Consider the following 20,796-nt stretch of genomic DNA (forward strand, 5'->3'; position numbering starts at 1 on the left):
CGAGAGCGATTGTCAAAGGGGCTAGGGGGAGGGGCCCGGCGAGAGGGAGAAAGAGAGCGGCGAGCGAGAGGTATATCATAGACAGTGGGAACGAGCGCGAGTATCTGAAAGGGTGCGAGTGAGAGGCGACGTGCGAGCGAAAAACAGAAAGAGACGACAAAGACGGAAAATACGGTTATCGCAGACCCGGTAACGGGTGTTACGTAATGGTTACTGCATGGTTAGTGTTCCGTCATCTTCCGCAGCCGCTCATGTCGCCGCCGCCGCCGCCGCCGCCGACCGCCCGCCGCCAGGATAGGATGAAATAATAATAATAGTAATAATAATAATAATAATAATAATCCAACCTCGGAGAGTTTGTTGATCTCCGGAGCGCGCGCGCTGCTCGGTCTCGGCCTCGCTGCCCTTCACCCTCGCGACGTCGCCCCACCCAATCCCGTCACGAACAGCCGTCGCCGACGACACACGCACACACACACGTAGTAGTAGCAAATACGTAGTAGTAGTAGTAGTAGTAGTAGTAGTAGTAGTAAGAGTAGTAGTAGTAGTAGTAGTTGCCGTCGACCTCAACGCGCGCCGCCGCCGCCGACATCCGAGAACGGAACACACGGGACGACATCGCGCGCCGCGGTCGACCGTGATCGGACCACGCCGCCGAGTTCCCCCCCGTCTCCACCGATTGCACCTTTGTTGTGCGTCCGTGCGCGTGCGTGCCAACGTACTTGCATCGCATGCACCGCATAGACGCAGCAGCAGCCGTCGCCGCCGCCGCCGCCGCCGCCGCCGCTGCCGAGCACGTAAACACAAGAAATGCGTACGTCTCCGACGGGTTAGACGTGGTGTGTGTGTGCGTGTGCGTGTACGTGTGAGTGAGGGAGCCAAACCGTACCCGCTGCGTACGAGTGAACCAACGCTAGTCATCAGTGTACGTGTGAGTGAGCGGCCGTGTGTTCGCGCGTGCCAGTGTGTGTGTGCGTGCGTGTGTGTGTGTGTGTGCGCGTGAATGCAATTCGGCGAGGCGAGCGTATAGTTTGCGGCGGTGCATACATGTAGTAGGCATATAAGCGGCAGTATAGTAAGTACACCACCACTATATCGGACGGCAAAATGGCTGGAGAAGTGCGATTCCGATTGACCGACAACCGTGAGTTTTGAGATAGAGACTACCTACGACCGATGTTTATTATTAGTATCGTTATTAAATTATTGCGATTATTACTGCTGCACTATTGTTATTGTTGTTGTTGTTGTTGTTGTTGTTATTATTATTATTATTATTATGCACACGTTATTATGACATTGACCGTATAATATATTATTATTATTATTATTATTATTATTTGTATTACTACTTGTATTACGTTAACCTAAACGTAATAATAACAATGATATATAATAATACCTATCGTACGTATTTTCTTTATTCCGGCTTGTACAGTTTTCACGCACCGCACTCGAGAAAACCCTCTCGTCCGAGCCCTGTCGTCGGGTTAAGTTATTGTTGTTGTTATTGTTTTTGTCATGTATTGATACAACAAGCTCCGCACTCGTGCGATAATTAACAACAACAATAATAACGTAATAATAACAACAATAATACGAAACTAGTTTTTACTTGTGTTTATTATTTGTATTATGTATAGATATGATATAATATATTTATATTTATATATAGATTATAATACGTGTACACTATCGTGTCCACTTACTTCGTTAGGTTTTGGGTTTTAATCGTAAATTTGTACTAATTTCGTATTTGAATGTCACGATTTTCCAGAGAATGTAATACCCTGTACTCGGAGTTGGATTGACAATTGAATTCGGCCCGAGATAATACTATTAAAACGTCCCTTTTCCCAAAACGAATGGTATAATCGTGCACCGGCCATTGAATCAACACTTTCCTCGACTCTCCGAGTTTTCTTCGGTAACTTTCCATCCCAGTCCGACCTTGCCCGTACTTACGTTTAAATATTATTTTCTATATTCCTAGGTGTTTATATCAAGTACCTACCCGCACGTAGTATGTAACTGTATATACATATTTTTTAGTTATGGGTAATTAACTATACCCATAGGTTCATAATATTATAAACAAAGTAATTTTTTTAGGTATCTAAATATAATTTATAAATAAACAAATTTATAAGTTATGAAAATGTTTTTAACGTCTTATTAATTGTTCGTAAAATAAATAATTTTCATATACAATTATCTTATTATTCAATATAATATTACTACTTTATTATTATTATTATTATTTACTATATTTTGTTTTCTAACTAATGCACAAGCAATATAGGCAAAACACATTCACGCAATATCGAGTTTTTAATGAATTCAAATAGGTATCTACCTAGTCTTTTAAAATAACATTATCTATTACAAAACCTATAGAAAATAGTATTTTTGAGGGTTTTATATATTTAATAGGTATTTTACTTTTCATTTGAATTTATAATCGACTTAAAATATGAATAATAAACTATTTTTTGTAAAATCAAATGGATTCAAAATTAAATTCAAACTTATAAAAAAAAGGAAAAATGATAAAAAAACCCTTAAAAATATTAATGTCTATAGTTTCGTACCAAATAATTTTAATTTTACTCTAAGATAATTCAAAAACCATATTAAATAACAATTTTACATTAATGTGTTTTGTCTGTGTTGAGCGTAGGTCAGAAAAAGAAAACAAATATTTGTTATTATTAAATGTAGTTGACATAATCTTAAACTATTTATTTGGATATTTTTATTTAAAAAATTTTGAGAATGACCAATATACTTATATACCTATAGAGACTTATTAGGTAATTTACAAATAACATTCAAAATATTGATTAAACTCAAGTACTTATAATTTATTATGTGTTTAATACAGTCAACATTTTTAACTATGGCATAATATTAAGATAAAAAAAACTTCACATAGAAATCATTTTAATAATACATGTTATGTATTTTTATATTATGATTAATATTGTCAAGAGCATACTTATTCAAATATTTTTAAAAATATTTAATTATACTTCCACTTTTGTATTTAAAAACCATTAGTAAAGAATAGATATCTATATAAATATCATTAGATGAAGAATAAAATATGACTGTAGAAGTATTGATTAATTCACTTATTACATGGTGGCTTAACCGGCCTTAACATGTAAATTAATTTCCTATAATTATTTATGATATAATTGTTCATAATATTATCTTTTTCTGATATCTTCTAAACAATTAGATACTGAAATTTTAACCATGTTAGGCATGCACACTTATTTCACTAATGTCTTTTCATAAAAAAATGGTTTAATAGCATAGTCGAGTTCTCAAAGAAAAAAAAAAAACTTTTGTGATAAAATTTATCTCTGTAGTATATCAATTTATACTTAATGTGTTAGATAATTATCAAAATCACTATTCATAAATAATTATTTGAAAATGTTGTTTAAAATTAAAATCTATTAATTGTTTATTGTTTTAAACAACATAATATAATTGATTAAGAAACATTTGTAGTAGTTGTTATACTTTTATATTTGTAATATTAATTAGAATCAATTTAACTATTTAACTATTTTAGTAAAGCATTTTATTTATACTTAAATGAAATATTTACTCATTAGATATACAACCTAATGTATTTTTTATATGTTTTTTCAGTGGATCCGCTTCAGACATTGGATATTTGCCACGAGATTGTCAACATGACATTTTGTTCATCAGACAGACAATTTACCTTAAAAAAATGTTCAAAAAAAAGATGTGTTGATAGATATGATAGCTCAGAAAGTTCAGATAGGTATGTAACTTATTTACAATTATTCTACTAATTATGTTAGTTTAAGTAAATATTTATGAACTTACCTATTTAATAATCACATCAAGCTCAAAATTCTAAAAACAATAATTAAGTGGGCATTGTAATGTTTATAATAGGTAAGGATAGGTGAAATACTCAAAAATCAGTTACGCGATACTAGATACTAGATTCTTATATTTAGATACTCAATACATTTGAATAAATTAGTTACATGTTTTAAAAAAATATATATTCACTTAGTATTGAATTATATAAATACAAATAATGTTAGTATATGTTATAAATGTTTAATTATACATATTATAATATACCTAAGTCTTAATATACAATCATAATAGTCAGGTTGAATTCAATATATATTATATATTGTACATAACATCATATTTCATTTGAAAATTAATAATTTTACTATTTAGTATTTAACGTCTGGTTTCCTTTAAAAACATTAATTTTTCAAAAGTTACACTCGAATACCCAGTATTTTATTCATGGTAGAATAATTGATAAATCCTGCTATGAAAAACATATGTTTTATAGGCGCTGAATAGCGTCAACTGGTATTAAATTGAATAATAGTTTTTTTTTTATAATAGAATAATAACTAAGGATATTATTTAAAGATTTATTCTTATCATCTGGAATGGACAAGATAGGTACTCAAAAATCAGTCTTACAATACTAGATACTAGACACTTGACTTTGGAGTATCTAGATAGGTACTGCCCTATCATAATAATAGATTCTTACTGATTTTACATAATATCTATCAAACAAAAAAAAAAAAATTAATTTTTTTAATTTACGATATTTTGTTATTTATTTATGGTTGAGATCTCAAATCATGGTATTAGTCTAACTGAGAATATTAGATTAAATATACTTAGTATTATTCAGAATAAGTTTAAAAAACGTTATACTTGCATTTGTTTTCTCTGCCTTACAAACACATAATATATCAAATTGCACGTTATGAAGAATCTTTTATGCTAAATATTATAGTGAATTTGTATTATTACTAAATTTAAAAGTAAGAATATTATCTAGTAAATTTAAAGATTTTTTTATATTTTAATTTTAAGCTGAGTTATGAGCATTTTATTACTATATTTTGTTAGAGCGTTTAAATACTTTAAATATGTTCATAATTAACTTTAAAATTAAAATATAAAAACACCTATGAAGTTCATTAGAGAATATTTTTACTTATAAATTTGATGATATGTTAATTCACTTTACTATTAAAGTATATGAGTTAAATAGATACCTACTTCAGAACATATTATTTTTTTATGTTGGCGCTTATAAGACAAAGACATTGCACATTTCGGTGTAGTATCTATTTAATATTAATTGATATTTTGCTACATACTGCTTACATAGTTACATAATATTATATAAATTATTATATCTTATACATTTAAGGAAATATTTCTAGTGAATATATTTATTTAAATGGATATTACTGTATTAAATCAATAACCAATGGGTTGTTTGACAATAAGGAAATACTGTTAGGTATAACAAATCACAAACTACCTATTAGGTTAACTATTATAAATATTTAGTAGATTTATCTTTAAATGTTGCACAACTATTATTTATTTTATTATGATATAAAATATACAAAGATACAAAGTTTACATAAAAAATCGTGAGTGCTAAATAAATTCAATGTATACCGATTTTGATGTTGATAGATAATAATTTTTGTTTTCAGTTAGAAATAAAATAATATTTTTTATTAAAAAATATAATTATTATCATTTAAAACAACCAAATTTTTATTTTTACTTTAAATTAATTTTTATAATTTAATATTGTTACAAGTATTCTTATATTAGAAGTTTTCAACACACCCCCTCTATTTATTTATAATTTTATGTGACTCTTTTTTTGATAATTTTAGGAATGAATAGGTGATTTTATTTTTACTAATATTATATTTTATGTACAGTCGTTATTTTTTTGAATGATTCATAATTTTTATTTTAACTGGATATTAGTATTACATTTTTACATAATTATTTATGTTTTTTTTTTTTTTTATCATAATTATAAAACATTATTTAAAAATCACATGCCATCATGAAAATTTGATATGCTTCCCCTAAGGTAGGGAAACACTACTTTAATTAGGCAAATAATATTCAATTGTTCCGTTTTGTTTTTATGTTTATGTATATAATTATTGTTTACTTTACTTAATTTTTTTTTAATTGAACTTATCAAGTTTCTAGCTTTTGTTGCCAATGTTTGTATATTACAGTATTTTACCTTACCTAACCTAGTATTTTATATGTACAATAATATACACCTTCCCCCCCCCCCCCGATGAAAATTTCTGTGGGCGCCTTTGTGTATATCTAATATTTATACATTGTTTTATCTTATATCTTAATTTGTACTATTAATTAGTAAAAATTAATAAAAATACAAAAATTCATTAGTGCAAATATTTCATTTCTTTAATACAAATATGAACATGGTCTAATAACATTTTCTGCTTCAATATACAGGGTGATTCTTTTATCAAACAACACTTATTATTTCAAAAAGTATAGATTTTTTTTCAAATTTTTAGATATATGTTTTTCTACAACAACTATACAATTTTAATTTTTTTTCACTCTTATATTTTATATTGAAAAAGAAACTATCAGCTTTTGATTTTCAAATGGCAACCTATATTAATAATTGTATTAATTAATAAAGCCATTTTTTTCATGAATTTTCATGTTAAAATTTTTAACTTTCGTTGATACGTAGGCAAGTTATAGCTGCTCAAAGTTGGTTGGTTTTATTGGTACTAATTAGCACTGTCAGGACTGTGATTTTTATTTGTAAAATCGAGTAGCTATAATAATAATAATGAATTTGATATTGTAGATCCCATGGTGTAGCGGAAAGTGGTGATAATATTTGTACCTGTTACTACCTGTCATATCTTACTCATAATTGTCAATTGTCATATAATTATAATGAATTGGACTACTATTTCTATTATAAATACTAATGAGTTATAACACATTTACATTCAATCCTTCCCAATACTATCCAACTTTGATGAGCTATATCTCATCAACGGATTAACGAAAAATTAAAATTCATAAAAAAAATAATCTTATTAATTTATGAAATTTTAAGTAAAGGTATCTAGGTTGTAATTTGAAAATCAAAAGTTGATATGGTTAACCTAATAAATATTAGGGTGAAAATATGGAAGAGTTCTACAATTCTAGAAAAGTATGGATATTAGATTTTGAAAAAAGTCAATACTTTTTTAAATAATGAGTATTGTTTGATAAAAGAATCACTCTGTATATAAATATAAAATATATTTTATGTGTTATGATTGTTAACTTGATAATGACCAAACCAAAAACATTCTAACTCATAAAATAATAAGTAGTTAGTTTTTATTAATTTTTAGGAAATTTAATATGTTTATGTGTAATTCACATAAAATTAATACTTTAATTCATTTTGTTCCACAAATATTACAAAATGCATTATATTTTATACATTATACATTAAACTGTATGTTTTTAATCTATCAGCTACTCCTACTCTTAGCCAAATGGTCTAATGATTGTTATCTTTCTGATCTTGATGTATACAATTAATATTCTATAAAATAATAAAACAAATAGTTCACAAATAAAATGAGAATATTTTAATTCATATTAAGTATTGATCCTCACCTAATATATGGTATTAATGTCGAAAAAATTGTGTTGTAATATTTGTGTACAACAATCTTTGTTCTACCTATAATTTATTTTACCCATTAAATTTTTTTCAAAAAACTAAAATCTATTTTTTTTTTTAGTGGTGTTGCAACATTTATTACTGAGCTTGGATCACCGTTGACTCCAGATAGTCGGGTTAGTGAGTATTCTATTCCTTCTCCAGATGAATGTGAACCCGTAATGCCACCCCCACAGCCTTTAGCAAATTCTGCTGATGAAATTGATTTAGCATGTTGGCCATGGAGTGAAGAATGGGCTGCTGATTGTTCTAATATTGAATTATTTTCTGATGCTTGTGATACTACTGATTATTGCAAGACAGATACAAACATCACCAATATTGAACTTGACCAAAATGTAATTGAGGATGACTCTTGTAATGAAAAATTAAATATTTTTCAAAATTCATCAAAAATAAATGATTTGTTCAATTCATTACCATTAGCTCAATGTAAACTTATAGAGTCTTCCGATATTAAATCTGAATGTGACTTTGTTCCTGCTAAAAAGTTTCTTGTGTCTGATGAAGAATCACCAACAAAATTTACACTTCGTAGTTCTGATGAACATTTTTCTAGTGACATAATTACATCACTACAATCCAATATTTTAGATAATAAATGTTTACTAAAAGATGAAGAGTCATTGTTATCTTTACAATTCCCATCTTGTACCCCCTCAACGTGTTCAGATAGTTTTGATGAGACTGATTTTAAACTGTGTGAAGATCATATAGATAACAGTATTTCAATCAAATACATAAAAGATGAAGGTGAAAAATTAATTTGTGAAGGTTTAATTGATACACCTTCAACCAAGAATTTCAAATTAAATAATAATATTTCTGATGATGAAAATGACTCGAGTAGTCCACATAAAAAATTATGTGTAGATCAGACAATTAAACTGCCAAATAAAGGAAGGTATTTTATGAGATCGTCTTCTGGTTCTTCTCATGATTTATTCAAATCTAAAATTCCTCAATTGTTGGACCAAAATAAAAATGTACAAGATAATTTAAAATCACCATCAACAAGATTGAATTGTTCTCTTCGAAATCCAATCAATAAACAGCAGTGCAACATTAATGGTTCAATAAAAAACAACGAACAACTTAATTATTCTTCAACTCAATTAACTTCAGTTGGTTTCAATTCTAATAAAATTAGATTTCCAAAGTTGGATAGTCATTGGATTTCATTAAGAGGAAATATTATGTGTCGTTGGAATAACTGTGATTGTCATTTTACTGCTACTGCTAAGCTCATTGAACATCTCCAGGTTTGTAGACATTTTATTCAATGTTTTTTTTCTCATTAATTTTCTATAGTTAATACTAATGATAAAACAGATAAAATATGTATAATATAAAAATAACCATGAAATACATAAATAATAGAAGTATTTTGTTTTATTATATCTTATTACCATAATTTAACTCAATATATTTTACTTTTAGGTAAAACATGTGAATTCTCAGACTTTTAGTGAAAGTTTTGTTTGTTTATGGTCAGACTGCAAAGTATTTAATAAACCATCTTGTTCACGTTCATGGCTAGAGCGTCATGTTTTAAGTCATGGAGGTAATAAACCATTGCAGTGTATTGTTCAGAAGTGCAGACAACGTTTTAGTTCTCAAGTAATTATGATTTACAATCGACCACTAAAAATAATATTCAATCTACTTTTTATTTTTTAAATTTAAATACCTATCTATAACACTTACCCATTTGTATAGAGATTATTTGTGCAAACTTTTATACGAAAATTCTTTATGTACAGTTTAAATGTTTAATTTAAATAGCTTAAAAAAACCAATAAAACCAATTTATTAAATTTATTAATTTTTTAAATTATTCATTGTTTCATATTATTTATTCATGTTCCTCTTTTAATATTGGATACACGTCGTTAATAGATAACGCGACAACTAATAGCGAGTAAATTAATCGCGAGCGACTTTTCATATTATAACAATTTGTTGCGTCCTATAGAATTCAACAACTAAACAATTATTAAAAAAAAATTATTATAGGAAAAAATATTACAATTAAAATTTAACTAATTATAGTTCGTGATTAATTTACGCGCTATAAATTGACCGTTATCAATTGTCGCCAGGCGCGGATCCAGAACATATTTACGGGGAGAAGCGTCTTGAATAAAATTTCGCTAAAAACCAAGGTGGATATAAATATATATATATTCACCTTGCTAAAAATGTTATCGGCAAACAACGCATTTTATCAGCTGATGAAAATATACATTTCCCAGTCTTCGGCGGGGAGGGGGAGGGAGCATGGATCCTTGCCTCTCCCTTGGATCCGCGCCTGATTGTCGCGCTACCAAATTATCCGTTATCTATTGACGGGACACTTTTAATTGAAATTCGAGATACTTAAATTTTTAATTATCAATACAATTTTAATGTATTTAATTATCATTTAATGTCGATGTTTAAATTGTTATAAATTTTATAAAATTAAAAACGATTTTTATTATTGTAGATAATGCTTGAAAGGCACGTGAATCAACATTTTAAGGCTTCTAGCAATAAAGAGGATGAAGGTGGTATCAATGGTAAATTAATAAGAAGAAAGGGAAAGAAATTACGTCTTCGTAGGCAACCATTCACTGGTAAATTTTATTTAATTCTTAAGGTTACTAATTTAAACTTAAGCTTAACTGTATAAGTTATTATATTTTTTAGCAAGAAAATTTGATTACTTTGATCAAGCTACAATGATGGATTTACAAAACCAGTTATTTTTGAGTACACAGAATAGTCAACAAGATTTTATTGATTACAGCAGAAGAGCCATTAAATTTCAATCTAATGTAAGATTATTTTATTAGTGTTATTAATCTGGAAGAGTATATTATTATATGTCCTTATTTTGATAGTGTTGTAAATTAATGTATAATTCCTTTAAAATTTGAAGTATAAAATTTTCTAACTACTTTGAAGAGGTGAAAATTAAACTTAAGTCGGGATGCTGAGAGAGTGCTTCTGAGTGGAAACCAAAATTCGTCTGTTCTCGAGCATTCCCACCCTACACACTCTAAAACACTGGCCACCGTCAACGCGTGCCGCGACACAGTCGCCCGCTCTGCTTCCGCCCACCTATTTGTATGCGTGAAAGAGTAACGCTTTTTTAGTGGCCTGAGTGTAGTAGATGATATTTATCTTAACACATGCAAATAGTGTGATATTCAAAATTAAACATCCTATTATAAAATATAGTGCTTTGAAAAAATTTGTTATTTAATTTCGGTGCATAAGAAAAGCAATAGTTACATGTCTGTTATTTTGAAAATATTTTAAATACCTTAATTTAACAATTGTTTAAAATATTAATTACATTTATGAAATATCTTGAATTATTTTATATTATTATTCAAAACTAGAGTTTGGAATTCAACATAAATATGTGCAATACTGTAATATCAGTGAAGTTTAAAATGTTAGCATTTCAAACTTAATTGAATTGGAAAATAGTAATAATTAATAACTTGTGTTTGTATATTTTTATTATATTGTCATAATAAGTCAATTATATATTATATTTTTTTTTAGGTCATTGCTAGGAGAATATTAGAAGGAAGCAAAAAACAAGAAGTGTTGATGCGATGGTTTCCTCCTAACATGTATGTTTCTGCTAAAATTCATTTATAAGTAACCTATTAAAAATATAAATTAAAATTTTTTCTAACTATATTTAATACTAGATACAGACATAGATATTATATATAGGATTGTAATTTTATAATTGGTGTGATTATATTTTTATCTATACATATTATCTTTCATTAATGGATATACTGTTCTAGAAACTAAACATTGATTAAATGTAGCAGATACTGTTTAGGTTCAGTCAGTTGACTCAATTTGGCTAGCCTAATCATAAGTACTTAATTTGTTGTTGTGCTTCATATATAAATTAGACCATGAGCATATTAATTGTTGTAACAAGGTTTAGGTATTCTAAAGTATATACTCTACAGGCAATAAACACTTTTAGCAGCATTAAATGTACATGGAAAACGAGTTTATTAATATCAATTATTGGTTGACAGCTGTTATTAACTTATATTTTGTCATGGTGAAAAAATTACTGTGATATTATAACTAGATAATAACTGATCTATGACCAAAGAAATTTTTCTGATACTCCACTAATTAGTTGGTGTTAAGTCAGCTCTCATCAAACTATTGATATTCATTGAAATAGAAAATATATATATATATATATTATGATCTATTTATTACTAAAAATACAATTAGGCATTTTTTTGAGGAAATGAGAAGTTTATTTAACTTAAAATTTATATGTTAATCTATTTAATTTTATTATGTATTTTGGGGGTTATTTAAAATTTTAATTTTAAAATGTAATGTTATATAGTTATTACACTTTTATGAATAGTTATGATCTTATACTATTGGTTTTAATACCAAATTAATTATAATTTATAACATACATTTTTTAATGTTTTATAGATTAGAAGATGAATGGATCACTTGTGATAAAAAAACAAATGTGGATGTGATTGAACGCGTTGTACCTATTATGTCAATGAGCACAGAAAACCGAGATTCAATTACTAAACTGTTTGGTAATATTTTTCCACCTTCATCTCGACGTTCACGTAAATGAACATTTTAATATTGCTACTTTTTTGTAAAAGAAGCTACTTTACAAAAGGTGTTCTTAGTTTTTATTCTTCAACAATTCTTGTGATATTTTAATGTAGTACCTAAGTAATAATTTTAATGTACCTACGTGTCTTGGTTATACAAATTTTATAGATAAATAATGGTACAAATAAGTGCCTCGAAATAGTATTAATTATTATGTGATGCAAGTTTGTTTTCACCATAAATTAATTGTCTATAAATATTAGTTCATTTAACACTATACATATCATTGTGGTCAGGCAAATCATTAGTATATTATAATATAATACCACTACTTGCAGAGTACTTACATTTATTTTTACTTTAAAGTGTGTATTATATTAGTCATTTTGTTTTGTATATACTAGTCTAAATATGCTCTGTAGTAAAAGGTTTATATTGTTATATTCCATGCATTTGTCTACAAACGTGAAATATGCAATAAGAGTGACCATTAATGAATCAAGATATATACTAATTTTGTACTTTAATAATTATTAGATCTATAATGTTACTCGAATCTTCTGTTATCTAGAATCATAACATTTATATTTTTATAAAGATATTTAAATATATATATTTTTCTAAAATCGTAGGAAAATAAATACAGACTAAATATTTAAATGTGGTACTGACTTATAAGTGCCATTTAAATTTCAATGACTGATGGAATTATTTCTTAGACATTTTCACAGTAAAATTATAAACTATTCGTCAAGTATTTTTTTTTTTTTTTTATTCAAATGAGAACATTTTTGTATTTATTTATTTTTCTCTAGAAGAACATTGTATTACTAATATATAATTTATTCAAATAATATTTCATGACAGATCTCAATTAATTGTACTTGAAGTAGTATTAATAAAATAATTACTCATCAATAATTTCAAGTTTATTATACCAATACCATGGGTTTTATAATTTGCTTTTTAAAGTAATTTATTTTAAACGTAAAATACGATATGTACCTAATGCAAATCAGATTTTTACTAATAGTATTATTGTTTATTTTTTTTAAAAATATTTTTCTTTTAACTCTAAACTACATAATTAATGTGTACAGTATAGGTAAATAATTTGTTATTGGTTAATTAGAAAATGATATTTCCATTAAAAACTAATATATGTGTATAATATATATCGTTAAAATTGTTTACTGGGACTAGATCAATTTAGATATATTAACTAATATAACGTTTTAATACGTAAAGGCAATATTCAGTTAAAATGTATTTAAGATAAAAATGCATAATATAATCATTAAATACAAAATTGGGATTAGTTCATTTGTTGATCATTCATTCACTATTTTAGTCACATTTTTACAAGACTGCAAAATGTATCTTATCACGTTAATCTCATAGTTAACATTACCAGATAAATTAATTTTAACTGTGTATGGTATATATATATATACATGAAATTACTCTGTGCATCATTTTTAGAATTTTATTCAGACACTTTTTTTGTGTCATGAAATTTATACCAAATGAATTATTGATTAATTTTTAATATTATACAAACACATCACATTTTTTTGATTTATGATTTATAAAAATTTGAAATTAATAATTTTTGTCAAACTTTTATTGGCTACTATTTTTTTATAGAATAAAATAATTTTAAATTTGTATTTTATAATTTTTAGTGATTCTTGATATTTTTTCAATTGTAAACATTTTAATGGAAAAAATATTAATTTAATTTTTGTTTACTCATATAATTTTTAGATTTAATTGCCAAAATGTATTACCATATAATAATTTTCATTGAGCAATAGAACTTAATTTATCTGAAGACTTTCCTATCAATTTTAACACCAGTAATGTAAAAGAAATGGTTACAAAAATATACTATTTGTATCCATGGAAAAAAAATGTATTAAAGTTTTATTGTTGACTTTTATAAAAATGACAATAATTCATTTATTAAAAGTTTATTTTCATCATTTTTTAAACGAACCATTTTCAAAAAACATGTTTTGCTATGCACAATTTTGTTGAAACAATAATAATGATTTATATATGTATACATTTTTATGATAAATGATTATTGCATTTACCTTATTTTGAGTTAGTTATTTTAATTAATATAAAATTGTATTTATTATTTAAAATGCATGGTATATTCAATTTACCAATTATACCATGGCCAAATGTGGTGTTCATATTTTAAGGTCATGTGTAATAAAAATCATTTTAAAATCTATTATTTAAATTACATGATTATATTTAAGAAAAAAAATGATTGAATTAGGTTAATATTTATGTATAAAATACTAAAATTGTATGTTTTGAGTCCTTTTGAATTTACTAAAATAATTTTAAATTTAATACTGTTTTGAGTGAATTTAGTGAATTATAATTTTTAAATATCCAGTGATTAATTAGTTTATTTTCTTTTCTTATATCTCTATACTTTTCTGTATTTTTTTGTTAGTTTTTTTTTTTTAACTTTTTTTTAGTAGTATTTATTTTAATCTATTTATTTTTTGTATTACATTAAACTATAATTCTAGTCTTAGTTACAATTGTAATTTAATTTCTTCTTTATTTGATATCTTTAAATACTATAACATTCAATAGTATACTTAACTATATTGATTATTAATGCCAATAATAATTCATTAATATTCTTCTATAAAGTTATAAAATACAATAATGACAAACTAATACAATTTACCCATGTCCTACATTTTAATAAATAGTGTAATTTTACTATTTATACTTAAAGACTGAATAACACTGCCAAATTTGTTAAAGATCTTTAACATAGCTTAATTCAATATAGTTATAAAACTATACTAAAATACATTTTATTATGATTGAACGATAGACTCTACATTTTCCAAGGTGTTCATTTTTAGTACATCAAAATTATTTTTAAACGTTTAGTATATACCAATTAAGTAGATTATTAAAAAATATACAATTTTGCTTTAATTATTATTTATTTATTTGTTTTTTATTTTAATTTTTTTAAGAAATTTAAGACTTACTATAAAAATTGAAGTATTACAAATAGGTATGAATATAGTAAACAGTGAATAAGTAAATTCATTTTTGAGCAAGTTCTCATCTTAAAATTATTGGTTCAAAATGTATTAAAATTAATATTTTATTATTATCATTTTAAGCTTTGGCAAAAAGACATGTAACATCTGAAATTATTTAACATAATATTGTATTCAACATTTTCTTCCTTTGTATAAAACAAAATATTTAAATATATTTTCATGAATAGAATATAAAATTTTATTTTGTATTAAAATATTTTTTAAGCCGTGTGATTGTTTTATATATTACTTGTAAACATATTATGAAAATTTTTGTTTTTTTTTTTTTTTACTATTGTCAAAGTAGTAAGTAATATTAATATATAAGTAATGGTGTGATACATACTTTACTGATACTAATTGTATATAATTATTTATAAATATTATACATGTATGTATTTGTATACATATTTAGTTAGTTGTGTTCAATAGTAACAGTAATTATTTTTATTTATAATTTGTAAGAACTTTATTAACATTAAACAAATACAAAATAAATAATGATAGTTTTAATTTAATGTTTTTTGAAGTTATTTTTAGAAATTCTTTTCTATATTACATCTTTACATTTGTATTATTCTCCTAATTTAATAAAACATTCATGAAACCAATTATTTAGATATAAACAGCATGTTAATAAAGTGCTTATAACTTATAGTTCTGTTAAAATAATTCTGTTTTACAGAATTTATATAATTTGTATTAATTATTGATGAACTATAACTTTGAAGTTTTAACCACTAAATCATCATCTTATTTTGATTTGATTTTATCCAATTTAATGTTACACAAAGTTCTATTAATATAAACCAAAATATGAGATTTGTCCTAGAGTATATTTTTCTTAACTATTTCAAATCCATACTGACCATTACATCATATCAAAAATCTTATAACTGATAATCTAATTATTAGTAATTAAAACTCTTGAAGTTATTGGAGCTAAAATTGAAAAAATATACCTACATAAAGTGTTAAATAATATATTTCAAAATTCCAAAAAAAAACATCAACATTATGAAACTTCTAAACTAATAAAAAACCTTACAATATCAATTTCAGTAGAGATAGATAATTAAGTTGTAATTAAATATTTTTACCATAATTTATTTTTCTAAAATATTGATTCTTATTGCTTTGTGATTATAAATCATATTAAAAATTGAACAGGTAACAATTGTTTGTATACATTTAAATTAAATTCAATAACAATATTTAAAATTCAATTAAAAATGATAGGCCAGAGAGTAAATGGTATAACTCTGCTGTACAGTAAGTATTATATGGATGTGTTAAATTTGAATTTTATGATATATCATTGTAAATAATAAACAATTCTGAGTGGATATGGTCATCAAACCACTAAGTATAAATTGTGTCATGTTTTTTGATATTTTTATTAAAGTAATAATTAAAGTAAAGTAATTTATTTTACTATAATTAAAATAGGAGTTCAAATTATTTTTTACAGAGACATGCCATTTTAAAACATCATAGCTAGTATGTAGAAAATATAACAATATGGATATGTAAAACTCTTATGTCCTTGAGAAAAATGTTTTTGAATAATAAATTGTAATAAAATAACGAATATTGTTATTCATATTTTAAATTTTAAATTGTCTATTAGAAAAATGTATCCAAACAATTTTAAATATTTTAATTTTAATATGAATATTTATGAAGGATATTGTATTCAATTTTATCTTCAAGCTTTTTGACAGAACCAAAAAAAATGTATAGACATTTATAGCAGTCAAAATAAAAAAAGTTGAAAGTAGTTTATAAATAACTTAGAAAACTTCAAGTAATTACGATTAAACATTTTCGATTTTTGAGAAACTACAAAAAAAAAAAAATCGATTTTATTAAAACTGAATTAATCATAATTATAATTAAATTTTATTAAAATTTACTTATATATTTCAGTAATAATTTTTTTTATTTCCAAGTAACTTTGAAAAATACTGGATATTTTTAATTTTTCTTAAGTTGAAGTTACATATTATTATGAAGTTTATGCCATTTATTTTTAAAGCATAAAGTATTATGATATTCGAATTCCGATTATACCTAACAGTAATGGAAATATAATTGATGATCTAACACAGACGCGTCAATTGTCTTTTCCAACTGTTCTAAAAACAAATAAAAAATAATAATTGTAATATTGTTGAATACTTTCCTATTTGTTAAAATACTCAAAACGTCAATATCGTAATATTCTATACGTCATGACGTACTAGTATACGGCGTCGGGCGGCAATGTGGTACCGCTCATTTCTTCCACGACGTGTCCCCAGGGCCTGGGAGGCGCGATAACGCGTCGTGCTGATAACGGAAATACTGTCCTCATACCACTGCCTGTAGTCCGTCACTCGTCAGTTTGTCGCTCGTCGGCCGTCGCGCGCGTACGGCTTTATTTAATTTAACAATTTTTTAGTGTTTACTTTTTCAATAACATTTTTACGATTGTACTCGATCGACCGGAGACGAGACAGCCGCAGACATCGCCATGATCGGCGGTCTGTTCATGTACAACCACAAGGGCGAAGTGCTGATATCGCGGGTGTACCGCGATGACATCGGCCGCAACGCCGTGGACGCGTTCCGCGTGAACGTCATACACGCGCGCCAGCAGGTCCGCTCGCCGGTCACCAACATCGCGCGCACTTCGTTCTTTCACATCCGCCGGGCCAACATTTGGCTGGCCGCCGTCACCAAGCAAAACGTCAACGGTGCCATGGTATTCGAGTTTCTCATACGGTTCACGCAAGTCATGCAGTCGTACTTCGGCAAGATCAACGAGGAGAACATCAAAAACAACTTCGTGCTCATCTACGAGCTACTCGACGAGATACTCGACTTTGGGTATCCGCAGAACTGCGACACGGGCGTACTCAAGACGTTCATCACGCAGATGGGCGTCAAGTCGCAGAGCAAGGAGGAGCAGATGCAGATCACGTCCCAGGTCACCGGCCAGATCGGCTGGCGTCGCGAAGGCATAAAGTATCGCCGCAACGAGCTGTTCCTCGACGTGCTGGAGTACGTCAACTTGCTCATGTCGCCCCAGGGACAGGTGTTGTCTGCACACGTCGCCGGTCGCATTCTCATGAAGTCCTACCTGAGCGGCATGCCCGAATGCAAGTTTGGCATCAACGACAAGATTGTTATGGAATCCAAGGGCACTAAGATCCTTGACGACTCGGGCTCGAGGACGGCTTCTGGCAAGCCGGTTGTCGTGATTGACGATTGTCAATTTCATCAGTGCGTAAAACTTTCAAAATTTGAAACCGAACATTCCATAAGCTTCATTCCTCCCGATGGTGAATTTGAATTGATGCGTTACCGTACTACCAAAGATATATCATTGCCATTTAGGGTTATACCGTTAGTGAGAGAAGTAGGCCGTACTCGCATGGAAGTTAAAGCCGTATTGAAGTCTAATTTCAAACCCTCCTTGTTAGGACAAAAAATTGAAGTAAAGATTCCTACTCCATTGAACACAGCTGGTGTTCAATTGCTATGTCTTAAAGGAAAAGCCAAATACAAGGCTTCAGATAATGCAATCGTGTGGAAAATTAAAAGAATGGCAGGTATGAAAGAAACGCAATTATCGGCTGAAATTGATCTTTTAGAGACTGACACTAAGAAAAAATGGACTAGACCACCAATTTCAATGAATTTTGAGGTACCTTTTGCTCCTTCTGGTTTCAAAGTTAGATATTTAAAAGTATTTGAGCCAAAGTTGAACTATTCTGATCACGATGTTGTTAAATGGGTTCGTTATATTGGGCGAAGTGGATTATATGAAACTAGATGTTAAACAAATAAAACTGCTATACTTAATTTAATCATTCACCCTATATTCTGTTCCAAAAATGTTTACATGTTTATTAATATAAAATATAATATTTATTGTATCATATTAGGTATCATATTTTTAATTTATAATCCATTCAGTATATATTATATGATTAAATACATGAATTTTTGTTATTTAGGCTAGTCATTTATGTGAATTATAATTTGTAAGTAATATTTACATTTAAAAATTTTAAAATATTGGCCAATATGATTTTTATTATTACTATTATTACGTATAGTTAATTTATAATTTTATATTATTTTTTTTTCTACTTTTTTTGATCTGCATTATATTTTTTCAGGTACCTATTTATTATTTGTAACACTGAATTTTAGAGATAAGTTTAAATGCATAGGTATAATTTAGATGAATATAAATTACAGTAGTCACTTGATAATATGAAATTCGGGGAATCGAATTAAAAATTTGGTTTATAGAGGTTTTCGATTTACTGAGTGTTTGAATAATCGAGGGAAAAAAATTAATTTGAATTAAAGAGAGGTAAGAAATTGTATGTATGTATGTATGTATTACATTTATTTACTATACGTAAAATTATATTTTACATTTATTAATTGAAATTTATTTATTATATTATTATAATTTACCTGCATATTAAAGAAATCTGTTAATTTTTTTTTTTTGTGATAAATCACTGGCCACAATAGGCCAATTGGAGAGGTTTATTTTGGTAAAATGATACAATTAAGGTTTAGATTAGGTAGGTGAAGTATGATAATATTTAACCACCGTTGTTATTAGTTTCATTGTCAGTATGTCAAGTAGATAGTGCATAATTTTTATACATATGAACTTACATACTATAATCACGTTTAGGGAAATTCAAATTATAGAGGTTCGTGGAAAAAAATTTGAATTGTAGAGTGTGTCTCATCAACAGATATTTCAAATTATCAAGGGGACCGAAATATATGTATACTATTTTCTTCTAATTACAGAGGTTTTCTCGCGGGACTTAGCGTTTTGTTTGATTTATGGAGTTTTTCGAATTATTGAGTGACTACTGTAATAAAATAATTTAAATGTAACAGACAACAGTTGATTCATTATTATAACGTAATAATATTGCCATACTGGCGTATAATACTATAATATAAATATAAATAAATAAATATTGATTTTATTCAGGTAAATATAATATGTTTTTTTGTGATCTATTATAATATAATATTATACAATTAATAAATTTTGTGTTATTATTGCTTATTTATAAACAAATTTTATTATTATTAACTATTGTTAGGCAGTTCATGGGTTGAATTTATTTGTATTACTTTTGTCAGTTGGTTACAAAACAGTTTTAAATAAACAGGAAATATTATTTTGCTGTCACTTTACAGTATTATAATATACTTATGTGTAATTTGTTTCATTTAATAATTTAATATGGAATAAATTGGTTTAATAGGAGCATAGTATTGCTTTTTTTATACATATTGACATAATACAATGAGTATTATAATTAATTTCTAAAAAAATTTAACAAATCGTTTTTTAATATAATTTAATATTTTATCTTTTGAAAGTATATTTAATTTAAATCAAGGATCTTTTTTAAATAACATGAAAGTTGTTTTGCTGTATAGAAGGTATAATTT

At 26.9% G+C, this 20,796-nt stretch overlaps 2 protein-coding genes across 2 annotated transcripts; both read left to right on the forward strand.

Moving 5' to 3' along the window:
• The first annotated feature begins 251 nt into the window (after positions 1-251).
• Positions 252-15,827, forward strand: LOC114120986 (zinc finger protein jing). The gene is made up of 8 exons (XM_027983117.2): positions 252-1,144; positions 3,667-3,805; positions 7,656-8,856; positions 9,035-9,214; positions 10,083-10,212; positions 10,286-10,413; positions 11,153-11,223; positions 12,077-15,827. The coding sequence occupies exons 1-8, from the start codon at positions 1,108-1,110 to the stop codon at positions 12,231-12,233; spliced, it is 2,043 nt and encodes a 680-aa protein (XP_027838918.1). The 5' UTR covers positions 252-1,107; the 3' UTR covers positions 12,234-15,827.
• Positions 15,828-17,665: 1,838 nt separating this feature from the next.
• On the forward strand, positions 17,666-20,400 carry LOC114120987 (AP-2 complex subunit mu). The gene has a single exon (XM_050208010.1). The coding sequence runs from the start codon at positions 17,825-17,827 to the stop codon at positions 19,133-19,135; it is 1,311 nt and encodes a 436-aa protein (XP_050063967.1). The 5' UTR covers positions 17,666-17,824; the 3' UTR covers positions 19,136-20,400.
• The last annotated feature ends 396 nt before the right edge of the window (positions 20,401-20,796 follow it).

Source organism: Aphis gossypii, chromosome X (assembly GCF_020184175.1).
Source record: "Aphis gossypii isolate Hap1 chromosome X, ASM2018417v2, whole genome shotgun sequence".
NCBI lineage: Eukaryota > Metazoa > Arthropoda > Insecta > Hemiptera > Aphididae > Aphis > Aphis gossypii.

Coding starts and splice junctions, on each gene's coding strand:
- LOC114120987 (XM_050208010.1), top strand. CDS start 17,825: ATGATCGGCGGTCTGTTCATGTACAACCACAAGGGCGAAGTGCTGATA.
- LOC114120986 (XM_027983117.2), top strand. CDS start 1,108: ATGGCTGGAGAAGTGCGATTCCGATTGACCGACAACC. Junction 10,213..10,285: donor TCGTAGGCAACCATTCACTG/GTAAATTTTATT, acceptor TATATTTTTTAG/CAAGAAAATTTGATTACTTT. Junction 10,414..11,152: donor CCATTAAATTTCAATCTAAT/GTAAGATTATTT, acceptor ATTTTTTTTTAG/GTCATTGCTAGGAGAATATT.